This window comes from Nothoprocta perdicaria, unplaced genomic scaffold (genome assembly GCF_003342845.1).
Source record: "Nothoprocta perdicaria isolate Ctin4 unplaced genomic scaffold, notPer1 scaffold_6, whole genome shotgun sequence".
NCBI lineage: Eukaryota > Metazoa > Chordata > Aves > Tinamiformes > Tinamidae > Nothoprocta > Nothoprocta perdicaria.
This window is the reverse complement of record NW_020455865.1, coordinates 4,506,992-4,528,657: the sequence shown is the minus strand read 5'-3', so window position 1 is coordinate 4,528,657 and position 21,666 is coordinate 4,506,992. Positions and strand designations below refer to the sequence as shown.

Here is a 21,666-nt window from a genome sequence, read left to right as displayed (position 1 = left end):
AGCGCCGTACCGCCCCGCAGCCCTGCGCACCCCCGAGGTAATATACATAGACACGTTATGTATAGAATTCCATAGCTAAGCTGCGGTATTCGCCCCCGCCGCTTCCGGAGAGGTGAGTTTGTGCCCGCCTCAATCCGCCCGCGGGCCCGGGCTGCCTGGACGGGGCGCCCGGCTCGCCTGGGGAGGGGGAAGGAGCCTTCGCCAGGAGGAAAATAATGTTCATAATAATAGTCATAATAATAATAGTAAAAGCAGCGGGTTAAGCGGCGGCGGGGGGCGGGTGCCGGTGCGGGCGGGGAGGCGCCGGCCCGCGGGGATGATGCAGCATCGCGGCCGCGGAGCCCCGGCGCCTGGCGCCGTTACCGGCTGCGCGGGCCCCGCGGCGCGCGGAGCCCTGCGGGCGGCGAGCGCCGCCGCCCTGGGCCGCCCCAGCGCAAACCCGGCTCTGCCCGCGCCCAGCGGGCCCGAGCTGAGCTGCTGGGTTGGCCCTGGGGAGAGGCCCCGGGGAGGAGAGGCCGCCGCAGGGCGCGGGGGGCCGTGGGGGCCGCGCGGGGCCGTGGGGGCCGCTCGTCGCGCAGGGTTGTGCAGTGGCAGCGGGCGGAGGGGTTAAGCGGTTTGCGGAGGTCTCCCCGTGTCCGTGCGGATGGTTAATCCACGGACAGCGCCTTGTCAAGCTGCGTGTGTTGGGAGTTCTCTGCATATATCAGGAATTCATCAAATTCCTGCAGGCAAAAAGCAAAACCACGCAGCTCTCAGCAGCAAAGCAAAGCATAGGGAAGCGTTAGGGCATACGGCAGGGACCCTGCTTTCCTGGCAGCGGTCTCGGCAACGGAAAGCAGGCTGCAGTTACTGCTGGACTTGTTCTGACGTGTCCCCGGTCTGTTTTTGCACAGGGCTCCTGGAGGAAGGCAGCCTGACGAGGGACTTGTTTTCAGGTAACTGCTTTTCCCGTTGCTGTGTCCTGCCCGGCACAGCCAGGCGCTCTGGCAGTGCTGTCCTTATTAAGCTCAGCGCAATTAATAACTGTGTTGAGGCCGAAGCGCTGCCGGCAGCGCCACGGGATCCGAGAGCTGTTTCTGAACCTCCTCTGTTCAGTCAGGCAGGGCTGAGAAGAGAAAATGACCTTTTTTTCCTGTTTTATTTCAAGAGAAGCTGTAAGTGGGAAGACTAGTAATGTGGGAAAAATTTAAGACATGTTTAGTTTAAATAGGTGACACATCATGTAAATTTACTAAAACCATCCGTGTCTGCTCAGCATGGTGCTGAGCACAGAGCTCCAAAAACACTTCTCGTTTAGCTTAGAGTGCTAATGGCTAAGGGGCCCGGAGTTAATTTTAAAACATTTAGGTCATTCGACTTTCTGTGTCTCCAGGGAATGGATGAGAAATCAAGGAAGAAAGAAGGAAAATAACAGAGATGGCACTTTGTTGTTGTTGTCGAAACAACTGATGCATTTGGGATACGGGGGCAGTTTTGATGGAGGGATTTGGATCCTCAGTGTGTCCCAGTTTTGTGCATCATTCCAAGATACCCTAGCTTTGTCTCTTGTCACATGCAGTGCGACATCATTTGGCTTCTGTGTGAAGCTGCGTGAAATTATTCAGTAGTTGAAGGATGTCCTCACAGATGAGCGAGTTCCTCGTCACAACCACAGTTTCCTTCTCTGGTACTTACAGTGACTCCTTCCCCCTCCAGTCTTTCTTTACTGCTGCAGTTTGTTGAGTTTCAAGAATGCTGGCAAAATACAGTTACAAAATTCTCGAGACCTGTGTTCTGCAAGGCAAGGTGCTAGGCAAGCTTTTCAGCTCCTGAGATAACTCTTGCTGAAACAACTTATTTATTGTTATGTTTCTGTCAATGATTTGGAGCATGTAACACTGAGAATTCTTTCAAATGTCCTAAAAACATGAGAACATAAGAGCAGTGAGCACGCTGCTGGAGTTGTTGTTACCTTACAGCTCATAGAAAATTTCAACTTTTTCCTTCTCTTAATGATATAGGCTTTTTATATCTGCTTCATTTCCAGCCAATAATAATATTTCAGATCCTGGCCTGTATTGTTAGTATATATATATATTTTGACAGGCACAGCAGAGCCTCCAGAGGCTGAAGAGCAGGTATCAGTGTTATGGATGGTTTAAGTCCGATTCCCTCTTACCCAGGTTCATTTCAAACAGTAATCACATTTTTAGTGCTTGATAAAGTAACATCTTAATTAAATGTTGTCTTCACATTAACACGGTATAGGCCGTATAGGCTCCCTAGGCACCATATGCCAAAGTGCTTGTGCCTTGAACTGCAGGTCCCTTTGATTTTTCATCTAAATTTCATGCAAACAAGCTCATTAGATTTGCATCTCTTTTTTGCTGCATGTTAATGTTTGGCAGCAGGAAGTAAGTTCAGGTCACTGCATTTGTTTTCACATCCTACCTGCTGAGCCAGGATATAAAACCTAGTTTCCAGAGGAGAAAGTCTAATTTATCAGCCTGTTTTCATCTTGATACGGTGTGTGCATGGTGCACAAGACCAGTGAAGCTATGCAAAGTGCTCATGAACTGAGGGGAGATTTGTATTTATTGCTTCCTCATGCAAAGATGTTGTTTGATCAGACAGTCTGAGTCTTTGAGACTGAGAGGCAGAGCGTGTCGCAGAATTGCTGTTTGCATTTCGAGCTGTGAGTTTACCATGTGCAGCAAATCCAGCCCTGTGACTTGACAGCACCCCTGAAACGGAGTTGGCAGCTGCACCCTGCTGTGCTCTCAGCCTGTGGGAGCAAATCTGACCTGTGACACAACTGTCCTTTCCTGTCCTAGAATCTTTCTGCTGCCACGTGCACCTTGGTGAGAATGGGGGATACAAGAGACATCTGTCCTCACCTGGACTCCATAGGAGAGGTGACTAGGGATGATCTGCTGCTCAAATCCAAGGTACGAGATGTTTTGGTGGTTGTTTCGTTCCTTTTTAGCTTTTGTGCATGGCTGTGCATGTTTGTTTTGGGAAGGTGATAATACCTTGCAAGTGTCCCATAACAGGAGCCTTTGTCAATCCCACCTGGTGTAATTTTCCCTGTCAATTTATCCAGCTCAAATGTGTCCCTTATCTAACACACTGCAAGGTGTATATTTAATTAGAGGTGTGGTTTTACAAAAGAAAATGCTCTGAGGTGGTGTTTGCGATGTTCTTGTAAAGAAATTTCTCACTCTTGAAGGACTAGATTACTTAAAAGACAAACAAACCTTCTTTGATTGTGATTGCAGGGAACTTGCCAGTCTTGTGGAGCTGTGGGACCAAATCTCTGGGCTTGCCTTCAGGTAAAAACAACTTGCTGTTTATGTCCTTGTGTGCAAGAGGATCTTACAGTAGAAATATCTAACAGCTTTTGATAGGATTCTGAGGAAAAGCTTCCCTAGATGAAATACTGATACTGTCAGAACATGCCAAAATGTAACAGTTCTGTCCACGTAGGTGATTCCCCCTGGTAGTGGGAATGTTGAACCCGAGTGCCTGCTTACCTGTGCTCTTCTCTCTCACTAGGTTGGTTGTCCTTATGTTGGTTGTGGGGAATCCTTTGCTGACCACAGCACACTTCATGCCCAGGTGAGCATTTCTCTGCTCTCTGTCTTACGGCAGACAGAGTTGCATTTCCCCCATTACCTAATCCTAATCTGTATAATTCCCATAGTTTTGTACTTCCTTTTGAGTTTAGCTGTCAGCTGCTCACGTCGTTGTCTCACCTTTTAAACCTTAAGGCCAAAAAGCACAACCTGACTGTGAACCTGACCACTTTCCGGGTCTGGTGTTACGCTTGTGAGAAGGAGGTTTTCTTGGACCAGCGGCTGGCAACGCACGCTCACACCCCGCCAGTAAAATTCAGTGACCCGGTATGTGTGCCTGACTGGGGCAGGGGACACGGCTCAGGGAGCCCCAGAGCTTGGCAGGGGTTTTGTTTATTCATTGCAACATCAGCCAAGAAGTTTCCACTATTGTCCAGACTTTTACTGCGATAGGAAATCTTACAACTGTGCTCCTTAGTCAGAGAATCAATAGGTTGCCTTATATAGAATCTCCCAGCAAAAAGACTTCCAAATTTAAAAGAACAACCAACCAAACAAACAAAAAATCAAGGATATTAAAGTAATCTTTTAAGTCCTTTTCATAGGGCATCTGCTTCTGGGGGGAACCACAACAGCTGTCATGTCTATTTTTGCTGCATGGTCCATCAGATCTTTTTAGCTGTCAGAGCAGAAACTCGTGTTCTGGTGACGATGCTGCAGATTTCTGATGCTGTGGAAGCAGGAATGGTCCTATTTCTGTTCCCTTGCATTAGGGAGGAGGGATAGATAGTGCAGTTAGTCTTTCTCTTTCCAGTGTGCTTTCTTTAAAAGCTGGCTAGGTGCATATATATATATAAGGTTAATATCTCTCATACCATCTTTTAGGGCAGGACTCTCACTGACACTCTGTTTCTGTGCCTTTAATCTAGGATTCTCCATTGCCTGCTCACCCCTTGAAAGCTGTTCCAATTGCCGTGGCTGATGAAGCTGAATCTGAATCAGAGGATGATGATTTAAAACCGAGAGGTAACACAGCACCCAGCTGATGGGTGGGGAGAGTAGCTCGGCAGTCTGCACGGCCTGCGTTGAGGGGTTCCTAGTTGCAATGAGAACAGAGTGCAGAGCCTGCCTAGAAAGGACCAAATTCCCTCTCTTTCGGGGAGGACTGCAGAATGCAGCAGTTCTGGAAAGTCTTTCACACCTCTCTTGTTTGTGCTTTAGGCCTTACTGGAATGAAAAATCTTGGGAACTCCTGCTACATGAATGCAGCACTTCAGGCTCTCTCTAACTGGTAGGCATTAGGGCCTTTCAGTAGAGTCTTTATATTAGATTTCACTAAGCATCAGAAGTGGCATTTCTGAGCTGAGACCTTCCTCATGAGTCATGCAAAGAGAAAGCAGCTAGGCTAGGTGCAGAAAAGGCAGTATGAAAAGCATGGTGTTTGTTTAGGGCAGTAGAAGTTTTAGAGCAGGAAAATGAGTAAAGAGTTGACTTAGGGCTACTGGAAATAAAACTTCATAGTTTACATTGTGAAAGAAGTGGATTTAATACATGGGATCACATGTCATGTCTCTTATTTTCTCCAGTGATATAATTCTAGCAAATTGTATCCTAAAATATTGCATAGACATCCTGCTGAGAAACTGTAGGCTGTATGCTGGGGACAGATTCAGATCAGCTCTTTCAATCTCAGCAAGTTAGGAATGAAATCTGCATTTAGAATCACTTCTTTCTCAGTTAAAGAAAAAATATTTTAAGCATGCTTTCAAAAAGTCATGCATTTAAGTTTTGATAAATCCTGAAATAGAGTGGATAAATTTCTTCCCACTGGATTCTCTTCATTTTTCTTTTTCTCTTTTTTTTTTTTTTCCCTGTAGCCCTCCTCTCACACAGTTTTTTCTGGAGTGTGGTGGACTGGTTCGCACCGATAAGAAACCAGCACTGTGCAAAAGCTACCAGAAGTTGGTGTCTGAGGTCTGGCACAAGAAACGGTGAGTGGTTACCCCAGGAAGCAGGTTCTGTACTGCTGCTGGTTCTGAATATGGCATCAGCTACGAGGGGTCTGCAGCTTCAGTGATAAGTGCAGTCACTTCAGATCCCCCACAGAGGGTATACGAGGATTCTCCCTATCTAAAAGATCCTATGTCCTCTCATTGGTGATAAAGTCCATGATCAAAAGTCCATGATCATTTTTATTGTTAGTGCTTTAGAAAGGAAGAGATTTGCTTAACGCATGGGAACAAACGGCCTTTCTGTTGGCAGGGAAGAAAGCGGTGGGATAAGGGATTATTCTTGGCTGTTTCTGGATATGTTCCATGCACTGACCAGCACTTAATAACACTGTTTTTGATTAGCAGAGGGATTGAGAATTTGGATGAAAAAAGAAGTACACAGCTGACACTGACATATTACAAATAAGAGTGGAAATGCAGGTGACCTGGGGAGATGTTTGCTACTGGTTCAAATTCTAGACCAGCTCAAAGGGTGGTGTGAGATAATGTGGCTCTGTTGAAATCTGAAAATCTGGCATGCCTGTGCAACTGTAATCAGCTGAAAAGAAATTAACCCAGGTTATCTACGTGGCGCTGCATGCTTTGTGTTAGTTGTTCCTATGGGACAAGTAAGATAAAGAGCAGAAGTAGCCTGTCTTTATGGAGCAGATTGGAGACTCTGCAGCGGTGTAACGTCATGTCAATATTGGTTTTGATTTACCTCACTTACTTATCCCTGGCCTGCCCAGCCAGATTTTGAGGTAGATAAACTGCTGTGAGATCAAACCAAGTAACTGATTGCAGAACTGCCCTGGGAAAATCCACAGCGCAACCAAGATTTAAGTGAAATGTGCTTCAGCAGAGGTTCTGGGAGGATACACTGAAATGCCTGAGAGATTTCCTACCTCTTAATTTATATGTCACCCAGTTGATTAAAAAAATACAAATATGCCTAATGTTTGCAGGTGCATAATTATCTTCTGCCCTCTTTAAGCAGTTACCACTCCCTGCTCTGTTGCTAGCACACAAAGTGGCTTCAGGCCTGATAAGCCAACTAACTTTTCCTTTTGTTTGTTTGTTGTTGTATCCAAACAGGCCGAGTTACGTGGTTCCGAGCAGTCTGTCTCATGGAATTAAGCTTGTCAACCCTATGTTCCGAGGCTATGCACAGCAGGTGGGGCTTCAGCAAAACCACCCCATTGTGCCAGGGATGGGTGGGGGGGTTCTTCCTCTCACAGTGGTGCTTGTGTTTGGAAACAGAAGTCAATACATCTTTCTATGCATCGTTTCTCACCTACAAAATTATGCTGGCGACCTCCTTATAAAGGGCTTTGCAATGTATTGATATATGCTATAGGAGTTAGGTGTTATTTATTTATATGAGAGCTGAGAAACCTGGATAAATCTGTACTAAAATGTTAAAAATATGAGTGTTCTATATTAATTTGAATACTAGCATTCAAAGATAGTATCTTTTTTTCTTTGAAGGGTTTTTTTTTCAGTTTCCAGTCTCTGGCATTTGTTCTTTAGAATAAAACATAAACATCAAACTGATTAGAAAATTTATAGAAGTGACAGTAGACAGTACATCTAAGCTGTGATACTGATAGCAAGTCAAAACAGTGGATAAAAATAATGATTAATGAAAGAACGTCTGTATCTTTGATGCAAAGTACTTTGAATTGGAAGACTCTCATCCATAAAGAGATAAAGTTGAAAGCAGGGCAGGCTAAAAGCCAAGCTTCCCTAAAATAACAGAAACATCATAATTAACTGCCTGCAGTTGTCACAGTACCAGGTGGCTTTCCAGCAGGTCCTTTGATGGCACTGCATCAGCTCTTTTACAAAGTATTGCAAATTTAGAAGCTGTATCCTGAGCGTTTTAGTCTTCAGTTTTTGGTTCCATTGCTGATTATTGAAGATTTCAATCTGCTCCCTTTAATAGAGGGATCATGAGTAGGAGACAGCGTTTATGGAAATGTATTCTGTGGGTAAGAATCTGCTGCCTTTATTATGTGTCCCCCGTCCCCTTGTCTCCTCTCAGATAAACTAGCTCATGGTTTGCACGTGGTAGCTGCTCAATAACTTTTTGGTGTTCTTCTGAAGATGAAAAGTGGCCCTTCCATCACTAGAGCTGTTTGCTGGGGGCACAGGCTTGTGGGTGCCTCTCCATGGTACCCTGCTCTGGAGGGGGCTCCTTGTGTTGCCAAGTGCCTGATTTTGTGGACAGCACTGAAAGAGGCTGTGAACGGACCCTTCTCTGTGGTCTATTGCCCCTTTCCCACGTCTAGGTGGATTCTAACTAACGTGAAATTGCTCCTGGTTTTCAGGACACTCAGGAGTTCCTGCGCTGCCTGATGGACCAGCTCCACGAGGAGCTAAAGGAACCCATCATTGCTGAGACAAGGGATTCGGATACCGGTGACCAGGACGACAAGCGAGAGGGGGACCGCAGCCCCTCGGAGGACGAGTTCCTCTCCTGTGACTCGAGCAGCGACAGGGGCGAAGGGGACGGTCAAAGCCGGGCCCCTGGGGGCATGGGCAGCGGCTCCCTGGCGGAGACGGAGTTGTTGATCCAGGATGAAGCTGGAAGGGGGATCTCTGAGAAGGAGAGAATGAAGGACCGCAAGTTCTCCTGTGGCCATCGGCGCAGCAACTCCGAGCAGGTGGATGAGGATGCAGATGTTGATACCACCATGATGCCTGTGGAGGGAAGAGCCTCCCCTGAGATGCTCCCTGCTCCTCGTCCTGCCAGCCCGTGTCGGACGCCAGGTATAAACCTCTTGCAGTCATGTTGTTTGTGAGAAGATGTTGTCTTCCTACCGTGAGCTAGCACTATAGTGCAGTGGCAAATATTGCATAGGGTGACTCTGTTTCTCTGGGTTTCAACAAAAGAGTTGCTATCCACAACTATATATTTTTTTCTCAGTATTCCTAGCAGTAATTCTGGCTTGGTGCAAAACTGCAGCTGTAAGAAAGCATAACTGAGCCAGAAAGGTGGTTAGCCAGGCTAAATTGCAATAGAGCTGAATGAAGGCTACACCTAAAGGCAGCAAAAGCGGCCTATGTTGAACCTCCAGACATTGTTTTCGTGCCTTTTTCTGATTTAAGGAAGATTTTAAATGTGTACCTTGCTTTAGCTGATAGGCTGGCCTTGCAAAAAAAAAAAAAAAAAAAAAAGTTGGATGTGAAAGAGAAGTCCAAGATGATATTTGTTAATGTTGGGCTGTGAGCCTTGTGCAGAGAGAGGGGAGGTGCCCAGTCTGTGTGTTGGTTTTTATTTTTTGCACTAGGGAAAAGAGCAGCAGTTAAGATGTAGGTGTGGAGTCACCTCCAGCTGGACAAGCTCCATCTTTCAACACATCTTTATGTAAGAGTCTTACTGTGCCAACTGGCACTGAAGGCAGCCGTGCCGTTTTGTGGATTAAGGATACAGGAGCAAGCTGTAAAGCCTAATTAGTCACAAGCGTGACAAGAAGGGTGATTTGTTTTTTAAATATAATTCCCAGCAGTTCGGTGTAGCTCTGTATCCTTTGGACTGATGGGGCTGAGTGTGACAGCCCTGGTGCTGATGGGGCTGCCAATCTGTGCAGACAGGACAGACAGTAGATACTGATCTGTGCTGCACAACACCGTGCTGGGGCAGAGCTGGGAGCTGCGCCGAGGCTGACTGCAACAGGCTGTGCTTGCATAACTGGGGCTTGCAGCAGTGCTTTATCCCGCTCCGTTTCCCAAGCAGAGCCCGACAACGATGCCTACGTGCGCTGCTCCTCCCGCCCCTGCAGTCCGGTCCATCATGAGATGCACTCCAAGCTCTCCAGCAGTCCCCCTCGCTCCAGTCCTGCCAGGCTTGGACCTTCCTATGTACTCAAGAAAGGTAGGGGAAGGGTGTCTGGCATGTGCTGGGAGGCCGGGGGAGCATGAGGAAGAGGAGGAGGGAGTGTGAATTTGCGGGGGAGAGAAGGAATCCACTGTGATCGTTGACTGGCAGTTGTAAGAAAAGCCAATTCCCCTGGACATCAGTGCTTTCTAAATAGTGTTATGCAAAGAATCGAGTAAACCTGCAGCTGCAGTCAGGTTTTACATACAACAGATAGTCTAGTGTGCTCATATATTGGAGTCTGACATGACTTCCTCACTATGTGTGCTTTGTTATTAACAAAATAGCTCTGAAGTCCCAGGTATAATCTCCATCCTTTTCTGGAATGGACTTAGCATGTCTAGGGACTGTAAATGATGTTACTGAGAGTCTCCTGGCTCTTAGATGTTTGGGGCTCACAATAATAGAATTAAGGCTAAAAAATGTCAATCCAGTGCTGGGAGCATCGTAGGCTTCTGTTGCTGTTAAACTGCTCTTTTCATCCAAGCAAACTGCAGAACGAAGCGCTCCTTGCACGGCCTGCGGACACAGTGACGTGTGCTGATAGCACCACAGCTGTGCAATAATAAGCTTGCTTTCCTCCACTAGCCCCTTGGCTGAGGTCAGCGCAGCCACAGATGTTCTGGCCTGATAAAAAAGCCCCGTCTGTGTGTGCATAGCAAGGAAGAATAACAAAATTTAATAATTTTGTTATTAAACAGAACAGCCGCGTTCAGGGAGTTCTTGGCTCAGTCTTCCCCAGCATAAGACGCCTGGGATACACAGGGTAAGTGCCAGAGAGGAAAGGACAAAGCACGCAAGGTTTTTTTTTTTTTTTGAGAGGGGAGAGGCAATGAAGGGTAAAGCTTGGAAGAAAATGGTGCAGGGTTTCAAAAATGTAGGGAATCTGTGACAGAATGAGGGTGTTAAACAAAAAGTGAGAGGATGGAGATGAGATTTCCAGAAGCACAATTTGTGCAATTTGTGTCCAGAAACTGCAGGCTGCTACATTTGTGTTGGTTCAGTTGGCTACTCCCCGTTCCTTGTGCCATCCGAAGCAGCAGTTCCTCACGTCAGTTCACGATGGGCTCCAGTGGCGTGCAAGTGGTATCTGACATGCAGCACAGCACTCGTCCTGTGCTCCTGGTGTGTGGCTGCCTGACTGCTGAGACAGGAGAGGTGGAGAAGGTGCTCCTAGGTGACAGAGCTTCCCTGTTTCTCTTTCAGCCCAGATACAGGCGTCTGGGAAAAAGAAGAGGGAGCTTCGTTACCGCAGTGTGATCTCTGACATCTTTGATGGCTCCATCCTCAGCCTGGTGCAGTGCCTCACGTGTGACAGAGTGAGTCCCCTCATGGTTGTTAGTCACAGAGCACAATCTTCTAGCTGTTCCTCTCTGCTTGGGAAGTGCTGCTGCTATTTCCAAGCACTGTGGAAGGCAGTGCACTCGCTAAAATGACTACAGGCGGGTGGCAGGTAAGGTGTGAGAAGCCTACCAAGAAATAATCCGCCTCTGCAGCGGCCAGTTTGCTCATATGTGTTACTGAGCTGGCCTAGCAGTGTCACATTTGTGTTAGAAAACTGATTAGAAGCACTGCAAAAAAAAAGTTAAAAGTCCTGCCAGTAGCAGTTAAAAACACTTAACTAGAATGGGCTGCTCTTAATGCCAGCTCAGACTTCCTGCCCTCCAGGGCAAGTCCAAGCAGTGATAAAAGGTGCTGAAGATCAGGTCCCACCTCCATTACATGCACAGGAAACCCAGGCCTCTTCTTCTTGCATATTCCCAGGTTTCTACAACAGTGGAGACATTCCAGGACCTGTCGCTCCCAATCCCTGGAAAGGAGGACTTGGCCAAGCTGCACTCTGCCATCTACCAAAACGTGCCACCTAAAACAGGAGCGTGTGGCGACAACTACGCCTCGCAGGGCTGGATTGCCTTCATCATGGAGTATATCCGGAGGTGGAGTATATCTGCATCCTCCTGCCTTGCCCTGCCCTGCCTGGAAGGCACCCACCTACCTGCAACCAGGGCTGCTGACAGCAAAAGTGTCAGTTGTAGCCGTCCCTTAGAGCAGGGCAGGATCTCCCAGGTCTGTTTTGTCCTCTTCACATAAACCAGCTGCTGCTGTTCCTCGTGTTCTGTCCTTCCCCTTGAGACCTCTCGTGCAGCTGATAATCCTTCACTTGCATCTGCCCTCGGAAGCAGATGAATTGCCAACAGAGTTTCTCAAATTGTTTCTAGTTTCTGCAATCCCAGTAGGAACCTCAGCTGAGGAGAAATTGTTCCTTTCTCTGGAGACTATAATGAGACTAGAAAGCTAACTTAGTGCCTGCAAGCTTGAAGGAATCTAAACCATTTGGGATTTTATAAGCCAAAGTGTCCAGCTAGTTTATGTGTAATTCTTTCTCTCGATCCCCTCTCTTCTGCAGATTTGTGGTGTCCTGTATCCCTAGCTGGTTTTGGGGTCCCGTCGTGACCCTGGAGGATTGTCTTGCTGCCTTTTTTGCAGCAGATGAACTGAAGGGTGAGTCAGCTTCAGTGGCAACTGAAAGCAAGAAAAAATCATGGGAAATAATGGGAGAAGGTCTCACATGTGCACTGTGGAGGTGGATTAAATCTGGAAAGCCTGTCTCAGTATTTCAGTCAGAGATTAGCAGCACCAAAACCTTGTTGTTCACCTTCTCTGGGCAGAAAGGGGTTTTCCCATTTAGTCAAGGGTGCTTCTTTTTCATTATGAATGAAGTGTCTGTCCATTTTTTTTAATTCTAAAGGATTTAAACCATCTGACATATACACTTTTGTTGGTGGAAGATTCTGCACCGCTCTGCTGGCTGATTGCATTTCCTCATGCGTGCGCCTGCTGAGAGTGCTTGTTCTGATCCCTTACCTGGCTTCCTCAAGGGGCCACTCAACTTACACTTGCACCCAGTGTAGGGGAGCCATCGTTCCCGGAGTCATGTGCTTGAGTAACTGCCTAATGGCTCTTTTTCCTTCATCTGCAGGGGACAACATGTACAGCTGTGAACGGTGTAAAAAGTGAGTTTGCATTATCCCTATTGTGCTGTATTTCTGCAGTGTCATTTCTCTGTTCAGCTGTCAACCCCGTTGTCTTCTGTCTGCGTGTTTCTGCTAACCGGCATGTAAAATCTGCCTTGCCTTAAGCTAGAGTTCTGATCTTCAGATATCTCTGATGTCAGGTAGGAGAAGTGCTGGCTGCGGGAAAAAGAGAGAGAGAAGGGGCCTAAATGGGGATGTGGCTTGGCAAAAACAGAGCTATTGTAGTAGAAAGAAGAGGCCCGACAAACTGCTTGTGCTATGCTCTATTTGATACTGCAAAGAGCCTGAATTTATTGCTGATGAAATTCAGGATTTGTCTTGGATTGCAGAGCCAGCAAGACGAGACACAGTATTTAGGCAGAGTGGCCTTGCCTTTTGATATGCATTTCCTCTAGAGATTTCTCACAGTTGTTTTCTCTTTCTCCCGCAGGCTGCGGAATGGAGTGAAGTACTGCAAGGTCCTCAGGCTACCAGAGGTGAGTAAAAGCAGCTTGTTTCCTAGTTTTCTCTCAGCTGCTGCAGTCTGAGGAGGTAAGGAGGCTAGAGGCAGAATGGAAATAGTCTGTTTTGGTAGCAGCAAAGGTTTTGTGTAGACCAAAGGAGATTTCTAAGTTGGTGAACCAGCAGGATTTATGACTAAAGGGTAAAGAACCCTTGCAAAGGGAAGAGAACACACAGAGATGCTGGTGCATTTGAGCAAAAAACTAGCAACCCTGAACTTTGCTCTCTGTTCTCTGCTCTTTAGATTCTTTGCATCCACTTGAAGCGGTTCCGGCACGAAGTCATGTATTCCTTCAAGATCAACAGCCACGTCTCCTTCCCCTTGGAAGGGCTGGATCTGCGACCTTTCCTAGCCAAGGAGTGTGTGTCTCAGATCACCACCTACGATCTCCTGTCAGTCATCTGCCATCATGGCACAGCAGGCAGTAAGTCCTTCCTGGGAGAAGGCGCCAAGGGTGATTAGGAAGAGATGAGAAGAGCAGGAGGGTGTTCAGGGAATTTTGCCTCTCTTGCTCTTTCTCCTGTCTCTGCCAGCAGCTCCTGCCTTAGCTTTGCTGGGCTGCTGACGTTATCCCAGGCCTGACTTCTGCGTGTGCCGTGTTGCGTTTCCTCTGTTGCAGGTGGGCATTACATAGCCTACTGCCAGAACGTGATCAACGGCCAGTGGTACGAGTTTGATGACCAGTATGTCACTGAAGTCCACGAGACTGTGGTCCAGAATGCAGAAGCCTATGTCTTGTTCTACAGGTGAGCTGTGCCCTGCACGCAGCAGTCCCTTGCTGGGGGCAGGATACCTGGAAATGTCTTTGGAAAAGTAAAATTTCGAGGATTGCTTCATTTTCTTTTCCCTACTGAAGGAAAAGCAGCGAAGAAGCTGTGCGGGAACGTCAGAAGGTTGTATCACTTGCCAGCATGAAGGAGCACAGTTTACTTCAGTTCTACATCTCCCGAGAGTGGCTCAATAAATTCAACACCTTTGCTGAGCCTGGTCCTATCACCAATCACACCTTTTTGTGCTCGCATGGAGGTAAGGCAGGGCTGCCCTTCAGCTGCACCTTTTACTGACTCATACAATAACAAATACAGGGGGAAAAAAATCACCACCTCCAGTCCTGATACGGGTCTGCTGCAGTAGGATCCATTTAATTGGCAGAAACCCCAGCTTGCTTGGGGACAGATAAGACAATCACCCCATTGTCCTGCCGATCAGAGGCCCAGGGGGATGTGTAGTGCTGGGAAATGACCATTTTCAGTTTGCTGGTTGTTTTTAAAAACAAACCTGTGGAAAACAGATAAGGCAGCATTTATCTGTGTTACCTTATCAGCAAGGTTGGCATTCAGCATTTGTTTGGAGAATGCAGCACGTGCTGCTGAAGAGAGCTGATATCAGACACGTTTTATTGTTCTGCTTCTTGATTTTTTTTTTCATGCTGGGAAGCCCTTGTGTGTTTATAAATCTCCATTGGAAAATGAAGCATTTGATTAGAAAATGAGGCCACTAATTCAGAAACTTCCAAAATAAATGAACTCTTGACATTTTCCTTCAATAGAGGAAGCAAATTCCAGAACTGGGAAGCTTTCCGTGGGAAAGAGCTGCCTTTTTGCTATTTGTGTCTTTACCTGGCAATGACCAGTTTCCCATGTTAACTCTCTATCACTTTTCATTCGCAGGAATCCCTCCCAATAAATATCATTACATTGATGACCTGGTGGTGATTCTACCCCAGAATGTGTGGGAATATCTCTACAACAGGTGAGGATGTCCATTTTTCCCCTCTCCCACTGCGTTCTGTTTAACTAGACTAGTCTGCCGTCCTGGCATGTGCCAAACTCAGCCTTGACCAAGATGTGATCCCTTCCAATGGCACCTTATAGGTGTAAGGTGCTTGGCATGGACAGGCCCATGTGGTATTTGATAGAGCCTCCTAACTTAGACCAAAGCGAGCTGTATCAGTGTGGTGTTCCTGAGCAATATCGCTGTGACCCTTGCTGGGTAGAATACACTCAGTCTCATCCATTCAGAAAATAGCTGTTTGCTAAAGCCCCTCCTTACCTGGATCAGGATAAAAATCCATCTGTGTAGGCTGCGGGGTTGGGAAACCCTTCCATTCTGCTGTGGTGCTCCAATGCCTCCCCTCTCCTCCCGGAGTCAGGTTCGGCGGGGGCCCTGCCGTGAACCATCTGTACGTGTGCTCCATTTGCCAAGTGGAGATTGAGGCACTCGCCAAACGCAGGAGGATTGAGATCGACACCTTCATCAAGGTTCGTGTGAGAAGGGTCTGGAGGTCATGGCAGGGGATGGAGGTGGAAATGGAGACCCCGTCCCAGATATCTAGTGGAAAACTTGGCCCTGCCTTCGGTAATGTGCTCTACAGCATGGCCAGGAGTGGGGTTCCCCCGTGCTAACAGAATGGAGAGGGGCAGCTGGGACATGAGGATGCTGGGGGTAGCTGCATGGAGTTGGAAACCTCCTGGGTCTCTCCCTGCTCTAGTAAGAAGGAAGAGCTTGTGAGGAAGATGGTGGGATTACAGGGGTTAGTCTGAAGAGTGGCAGGGCTGCCTTGCAGTTAATGGAAGGGTCTCCCCCTGACGGCAGCAGTGACTAAATCCTTCCCTCCTCTCTCTGCTCTCCCAGCTGAACAAGGCTTTCCAGGCCGAGGAGTCTCCAAGTGTCATCTATTGCATTAGCATGCAGTGGTTCCGCGAGTGGGAAGCCTTTGTCAAGGGCAAGGATAATGGTAAGAAATCCTGACCTCTGGAGTCCATCCAGGTGGGGAGAGGTGGGATGGAGAGGAGGTCTCTTGCTGGGTGCACCTCACTGAGCATTGCAGCTGACAGTTCAGCTTGATGCTGAGTGCAGTTCAGTGACCCGCCACTCAGGCTGCCAGCAGCTCCCTAAGGACAAGGTGGGGAGAACAAGAGATCTAAGCTGGGAAATAAGCACAACCGGGTGCAAATGGAGCCTGGCAGGGCGCATCACTTGGGTGTCAGGTCTCATTGCTGAGCAGCTTCTTGCTGTGTAAGTGCACAGGCAGGGCCAACAGCAGCAGTAACATCAGCCTTTTGTTTCTCAGTTGCCATGTAATGGAAGTGGATGTCTTTGCCCTGGAGGGTCAGGACTTGACTGCTCCAGATTCCCCTGAGTATTGCTGCTGTTCTTATTGCCTTTCCTGACAGGTTAGAGTTCCCTGCTTGGAAATTCCTTTAATGTAGGGCTGTTTAATAGCACCTTCTGTTACTAGAGCCTTCCATACCTGATGGCAGGATATTGATTTTGCATATTGTTATTATTAGAATGATGCCTTCTCCACACACTAAAGCCCCCTGAACTTGATAGTCCTCTACTGTGAGCACTGTACAGTCCAACAAAAGCTTCTTCATAATCTTCACTGGCTCTGCTGCCTCTATGACATATAGCCAGAAGATGAGTGTGAGTGGAATGGTTTTCTGACATGTTTCTTCTCCTCTTGCAGAGCCTCCTGGGCCAATAGACAACAGCAAGATTGCACTTACAAAAGCAGGTGGCCACGTGCAAGTTAAGCAGGGTAAGGCTTGTCGTGTTTGCCGACTTTGAGCTTTTGTTCCTAAAAGATCCATCTGTCCATCATTCAGCGGGAACGCAGCAAGAGGGTTTTGTAGAGGATGACACTTTTCTGCACCGGGACTGTCCTGGCTGAGCCACCTCAGCTTTGTTTGGCAGCTGCTGCATGACCCGCCTGCTGATGAGTCCCACTGTAGTGAAACCTGCAGTCCTCCATCCTCTGCTGTTGCTGTTCCCCAAACCCTTCCTACCATTTTCATTGTCCAGCATGGAGCTTCAGTCTTTCTGTTGCTCTTGACTTCAGCATCTGAATATATGGATTTAATATATACACGTAGGCCCCACTCAGTGGTCAGGCAGACCCTTGTGTGGGGGGCTGCTCCTGCTCCACTCTTGTGCAGAGTGAAAGTGTGGGTGCAGCAGGAACCCAGAAGAGTCACCTCACTGTGTTGGAGCCTTGGAGGCTTCCAGCAGTAGGTGGCACTGCAGAGGGCTGCCCGGGGGCCACTGTCACTGCGTTGCCTGTCACAGAGCTGCCACTTGAGCAGGGCAGGGTGAGGCAGGATTTGGGCAATGCAGGTTGCAGTCACCACATGCGCCTTCCAGGCTCCCACTGCTCCTGGTGCTGGGCCTCAGCAGGGCCACGTGGCAGGAGAGGATGTCCTCCGTGCTGTGACAAACAAGCACAGAGCAAGCACCTGCACCGGGGGCCCAGCTGCATCTCTGATGGCTGCTCTTGTCCTTGTCCAGGTGCTGATTACGGGCAGATTTCCGAGGAGACGTGGATCTATTTAAGCACGCTGTATGGAGGGGGCCCAGAAATAGCTATCAGACAGAATGTGGCCCAGGCCCAGGAACTGGAGAACCTCCATGGGGAGCAGAAGATCGAAGCGGAGACCCGGGCTGTGTGAGCGGTGCGGGATGGGGCAGGGAAGGTATGGCACGAACACGTCCACGCGGGGCTGAAAGGCTGGGGAAGCTGAAGGAGTCAAATCTCTTCCTCTGTCCGGTACTCGAAGGTGTGGGCAGTGCTCACCACCACTGCTGGGGAAGGCAGGTTTCCTCCACCATCCTTTCACGTGGTTTGGAATATCGGTACAGTGCTGCAAAAGCCTGGGAGAAATGGGCTTTTCTCTAGTTCACATGTGCAGCCCCAGTGGATAAAGCCATGGTGGGGAGGCTGCGGCCAAACTTCACCTGGAAATAGTTGGCTTGGTCCCTCTCCCTTCAGTTTGCTTATGTGAAGCCAGCACTCCCAGCCTGCCCCCAGGGAATTGAATCGCTCTGCTCCTTTGCAGGTGGCTTGTGGCACTTTTTTTTTCTTTTTTTCTTTTAATTCAATGTATAAAGATAATGAAGTGTTATTTATGTTTCCAGTTCGCCATGTTGCAACTAGAGAAGCCCCTTTATCTGAAGCTGACTAAAGCCACAAGGTCTCCTGCTAGTTTCATGCTGGCGGTGCACGGCTGGTACAACTTCCTAGTTTTGCTCCTTATCTCATTCTTGCAACCTCAGTTGCAATTAAGCTCAAAAGAGGCTTTTTCCCCCTGCCACCAGCCATAGCTCCATCTTCATGGTCCCGCAGGGCTCTTTCCTTCTTGTATCTCTTGCTGTACATTCAGCAGGTTTTCAGAGAACAAAGCTGCAAGAACAAATTCTCCTTCCCGAGGTACTGTTTCCTCTGCAGCTCCTGGCTTTGCAGACAGGGATGCAGCCTTCTAGGTATTAAGCTGAGAGGGGTGGTACTTGGGCAGCATGACTGCCAAGCTGGTAGGTGGGCAGAGCAGAGCTGGACACAGGACAGCTCCCACGCTGGCTTTAGGACCCCTCTTCTGGTTCCTGTGAAATCCCCGCATCTGCTTGTCCAGACCCCAGCCTTGGCAGGGCCCTGCGTAAGCCCAGACCCTGTTTGTGAGAAGCAAGGGGTGCATGAAGGGTGAGGAGGACCCTTTGAGGCCCTCGGTTTGCCCAGAGCCTAGACGGAGAGGTCACCTTTGGGCAGAGCAGTGGTTCAGCCCTGGGAAGGTGCCCGGCTGAGCCGGCCTTGTTTTCTGCAAACAAGCCCCATGTGTGTGCTGAGCTCCTTCTAGCTTCCCAACACACATCTTGTTTGTGTACACAGTGGCTCATTAATGAAAAGGAATAACACGCTCCCCAATCTGCTGCTGCGTCTGTAGCCGCAGAGCATCCGATTAACAGGCAGAGGAGAGAGGAATGAAGATGAAAAAGGCCAAAAGCCCCTTTGAGGTGAGGGCAACTCAAACCTTTTCATTCATCCAGAAGCCTGCAAGGCGATAGCACATTCCATGTGATTTTGCAAACCCTTGAGTGAGATTTGAGGGAAAGGCAGCAAGGCCAAGCTGGCAGGGCCGGGGCAGCCTCCCCCTTGGGCCAGGCAACCTCTTGGATGGAAGCACCAACCTCTGTGCTCGTCCCAGGGCTGGAACCTTCACGGTTCCTCTGCATCAGTCTGTCCTGGCAGCAGGTTCCAGCGCGGGGTGACGACCTCCCACACCCTGTACTCGGCCCCTGGAAGGGGAGGAGGGAGCTGCTCTTTGACCTGCTGCTAGGAAGTGGAAAAGGGTGTGGGAGAAGTTTCTGAAATGAAAAACGTGGCCTTCAGAGTTTTTTAAGACCAAATGTTTGCAGCAAACAGCAAATTCTTTTAAAAGGTTTCTGTAAATGGTTCAGCATGTTAATTTTACTATCTTGTTTATGGGATGCTTGTACATGGCCCGCCAGGCCTGAGGGGATGTCTGGGGATGAGCCACTGTTGGGAGTCCTCATTGTTTTAGCTGTCTTTGTTCACTGCAGCCTTCGTGGATTCTGCTGCGGAGCCTGTAGGGCTGCATGTCTGTGTTGTGTCTGTGCCATTCAGAGGATGCTGTACAGATTGTAATAACACTCCCGTGCTTAAGTGTTATATTCTGTGCTGAAAACGTGTCACAATAAATACATGTGCATCAAGAAGTTGCATGACTGCTGCCTGTGGGGCCAGAGGTATTGGATAGCTTCCCTGGAAGTCACAACATTAATGGAAAGATAAATAAATAGATAAATAAAAGACCCTGCTGCTGAAGGGCCTTAGGAACAAGATGCTCTGGGGCAGCAAGCTGGGGCAGTGCAGTCCATTAAATCAGTGCAGTCACTCAGAGAAGGTGCCTGCTCCTTTCAGCCTCCTCTTCAACCCGTTTCACTTACACACATCAGTTTCAGCAGAGATTGTGCTCAAGAAACCTATGTTGTCCAGGAAGCAGGTGCTGTTCATCACTGCTGGGAAAGGAACGTGCAAAGAGAGTAGCTTGAAATTTCATGGAGCTCTTCTAGATTTCTAGAACAGAGCCCAGGAAGTTGTTTTGGTCTGACTGGTGTCTGGCCCCAGGGGGGAGTGAGACTTAATAGCTCAGGCCTAAAATATCACAAAAACAGGACTGGAGAGCTGTTAAGAAGAACATACAGCTTGTACTCGGGCACCTTTAAGTCATCTTTCAAAATTTTCATCTCGCAAACAAACGCTGTAACCTCAGCAACTGCAGAACACTCTGTAACATTCCTGAGGACGTTAACAAATTCCCTTTCCCTAGGGACAGGATTATATAGTGTCTAGACACACAGTTTTAGTAGTGCCCTGGCAAAACCCTTGTGGTACTTTTTGTTATCCTCTGTTGAACACTCAGTTTGTTGTGCCCCATAGTTCATTTTAGATTTGAAGTCTGACTGTGGTGCTGCCTTTCTGTGACGCTGGCAGCAGGTAACTGCTACCTCTGAACACCTACCCCAAACACAGAAAGCTGCCAGAACCACTGAGAGCGGCAGTTTACGTCCAAAATAGAGCAGTTGTGTTTGCATAAACGCTTACTTTTTTCTTTATTTCATCGGGTCTTTTGCTGACTGCAAGAATGAGGAGATGGGAGAATTGTTCATGCACTGAGCTAACCTCATTGCTTCTATTATTTGTTCTCCCTCTCCATCTTCTGTGAGTATTGGGGAGTTTACAGAGAGGTAAGTTCAGTTTACAGGAATTAAACTGCTTTTCTGCTGTGCATCCCCATGGCCTAGACGGGGGGCTCATGAGCACACCCGTTGGTGATTCAGGGCAAGACCCTTCCCTCTGCTCTTACTTCAAAACAGGCACTTGTCAATCCATGGAAGACAGAGATAGCTCTTCCTTCCCAGATAAGGCCAATATATGTAAAGTTGGTATGTAAACCTACCCCAACATATAGTAAACTTTACCCTCCACGGCCACTTGTTCATACAGCCTTAGGCTGGAGCCCACAGATGCCAGTGGCCTCTCTCCACCCCGGCCAAATGAATAGCATTGAGTTCTGAATGGCCAAAATAAACAGCACTGAGTATGTGACACATTCAGCGACGTGTATTTAAAGCTCATTTTATTTTCTTCCTAGCTCTTGCTCAGCTTGCCTTCAGCTTGCAGCCTTCAGTCACTAATTCGATTGCTCTGTTTCTATTTAAAGCTTGCAGTGCTAATACTGTTTAAGATAAATCAAAATTAGAGCCAGGCTGACACCCCCTGCTGTTCATTGTGTCCAGAATTGCGAGACACAAAGCACGTCAGTCTCAGCCCTTTCCCTACACTCCCCAGCCTTCTTTCCGCCAGACTGTTTCATAAATGTGGATTTGTCCTGAATTGACAGGGATGATAATCAATGCTGGCAAAGAACAACTAAGGTTCTACGTAATAAATAAATGGGGAAAAAAAAGGCAATCTGACCTTAGGGAAAAAAAAAAAAGAAAGTATATTTAGATGCTACAGCTGAAGCTTTGTTAGCCTGTATTTGACAGTCAGATCTTACTCAGGTACCACCTAATATGAGCTGCACAAGTGCAAGTCCTCTCGGCTCCTAGATGAAGCCATTTCATCTGCACTAACGGGTGACGGAGCGGCTGTCCCGGAGCTCCTCAGCCTTTCTGCCTCAGCTAGAGAGAAGGAGAAGAGAGATGTTTAGATGAATGCTCTCGAGGGCAGAGAAGGAGTTTTAGGACAACATAGAGCTGAAGGACAAGGCCTGTGCATCAGCAGAGCAGCACCCACTGCCCCACAGCCAAGGCAGGGAGCAGGCTGGGCAGCTCCCTATGGATGGGGGTCATTGGGTTGTCCTCCAGGTAGCCTGTCCCATCTCCTCAGTGCCCTGACATGCTG

The 21,666-nt window shown here is 48.1% G+C and overlaps 1 protein-coding gene across 3 annotated transcripts; it reads left to right on the top strand.

The window, feature by feature from the left end:
- The first annotated feature begins 21 nt into the window (after nt 1–21).
- Nucleotides 22–19,406, top strand: USP20 (ubiquitin specific peptidase 20). 3 transcript variants are annotated; one of them, XM_026049274.1, is made up of 26 exons: nt 54–112; nt 894–935; nt 2,814–2,927; nt 3,258–3,311; nt 3,535–3,597; nt 3,750–3,881; nt 4,484–4,580; nt 4,776–4,845; nt 5,432–5,545; nt 6,641–6,719; nt 7,876–8,317; nt 9,285–9,422; nt 10,632–10,744; nt 11,190–11,362; nt 11,833–11,927; nt 12,406–12,439; nt 12,891–12,936; nt 13,206–13,386; nt 13,582–13,708; nt 13,819–13,988; nt 14,633–14,714; nt 15,115–15,223; nt 15,597–15,699; nt 16,435–16,506; nt 17,253–17,437; nt 17,880–19,406. In XM_026049274.1, exons 3-25 carry the CDS (start codon nt 2,847–2,849, stop codon nt 17,411–17,413), a joined length of 2,736 nt encoding a protein of 911 aa, XP_025905059.1. In that variant the 5' UTR covers nt 54–112; nt 894–935; nt 2,814–2,846; the 3' UTR covers nt 17,414–17,437; nt 17,880–19,406. The 3 variants fall into 3 exon arrangements, with proteins under 3 accessions (XP_025905058.1, XP_025905059.1, XP_025905057.1); XM_026049273.1 differs by lacking the exon at nt 54–112 and adding an exon at nt 22–37 and having other exon boundaries at nt 17,253–19,405; XM_026049272.1 differs by having other exon boundaries at nt 17,253–19,405.
- The last annotated feature ends 2,260 nt before the right edge of the window (nt 19,407–21,666 follow it).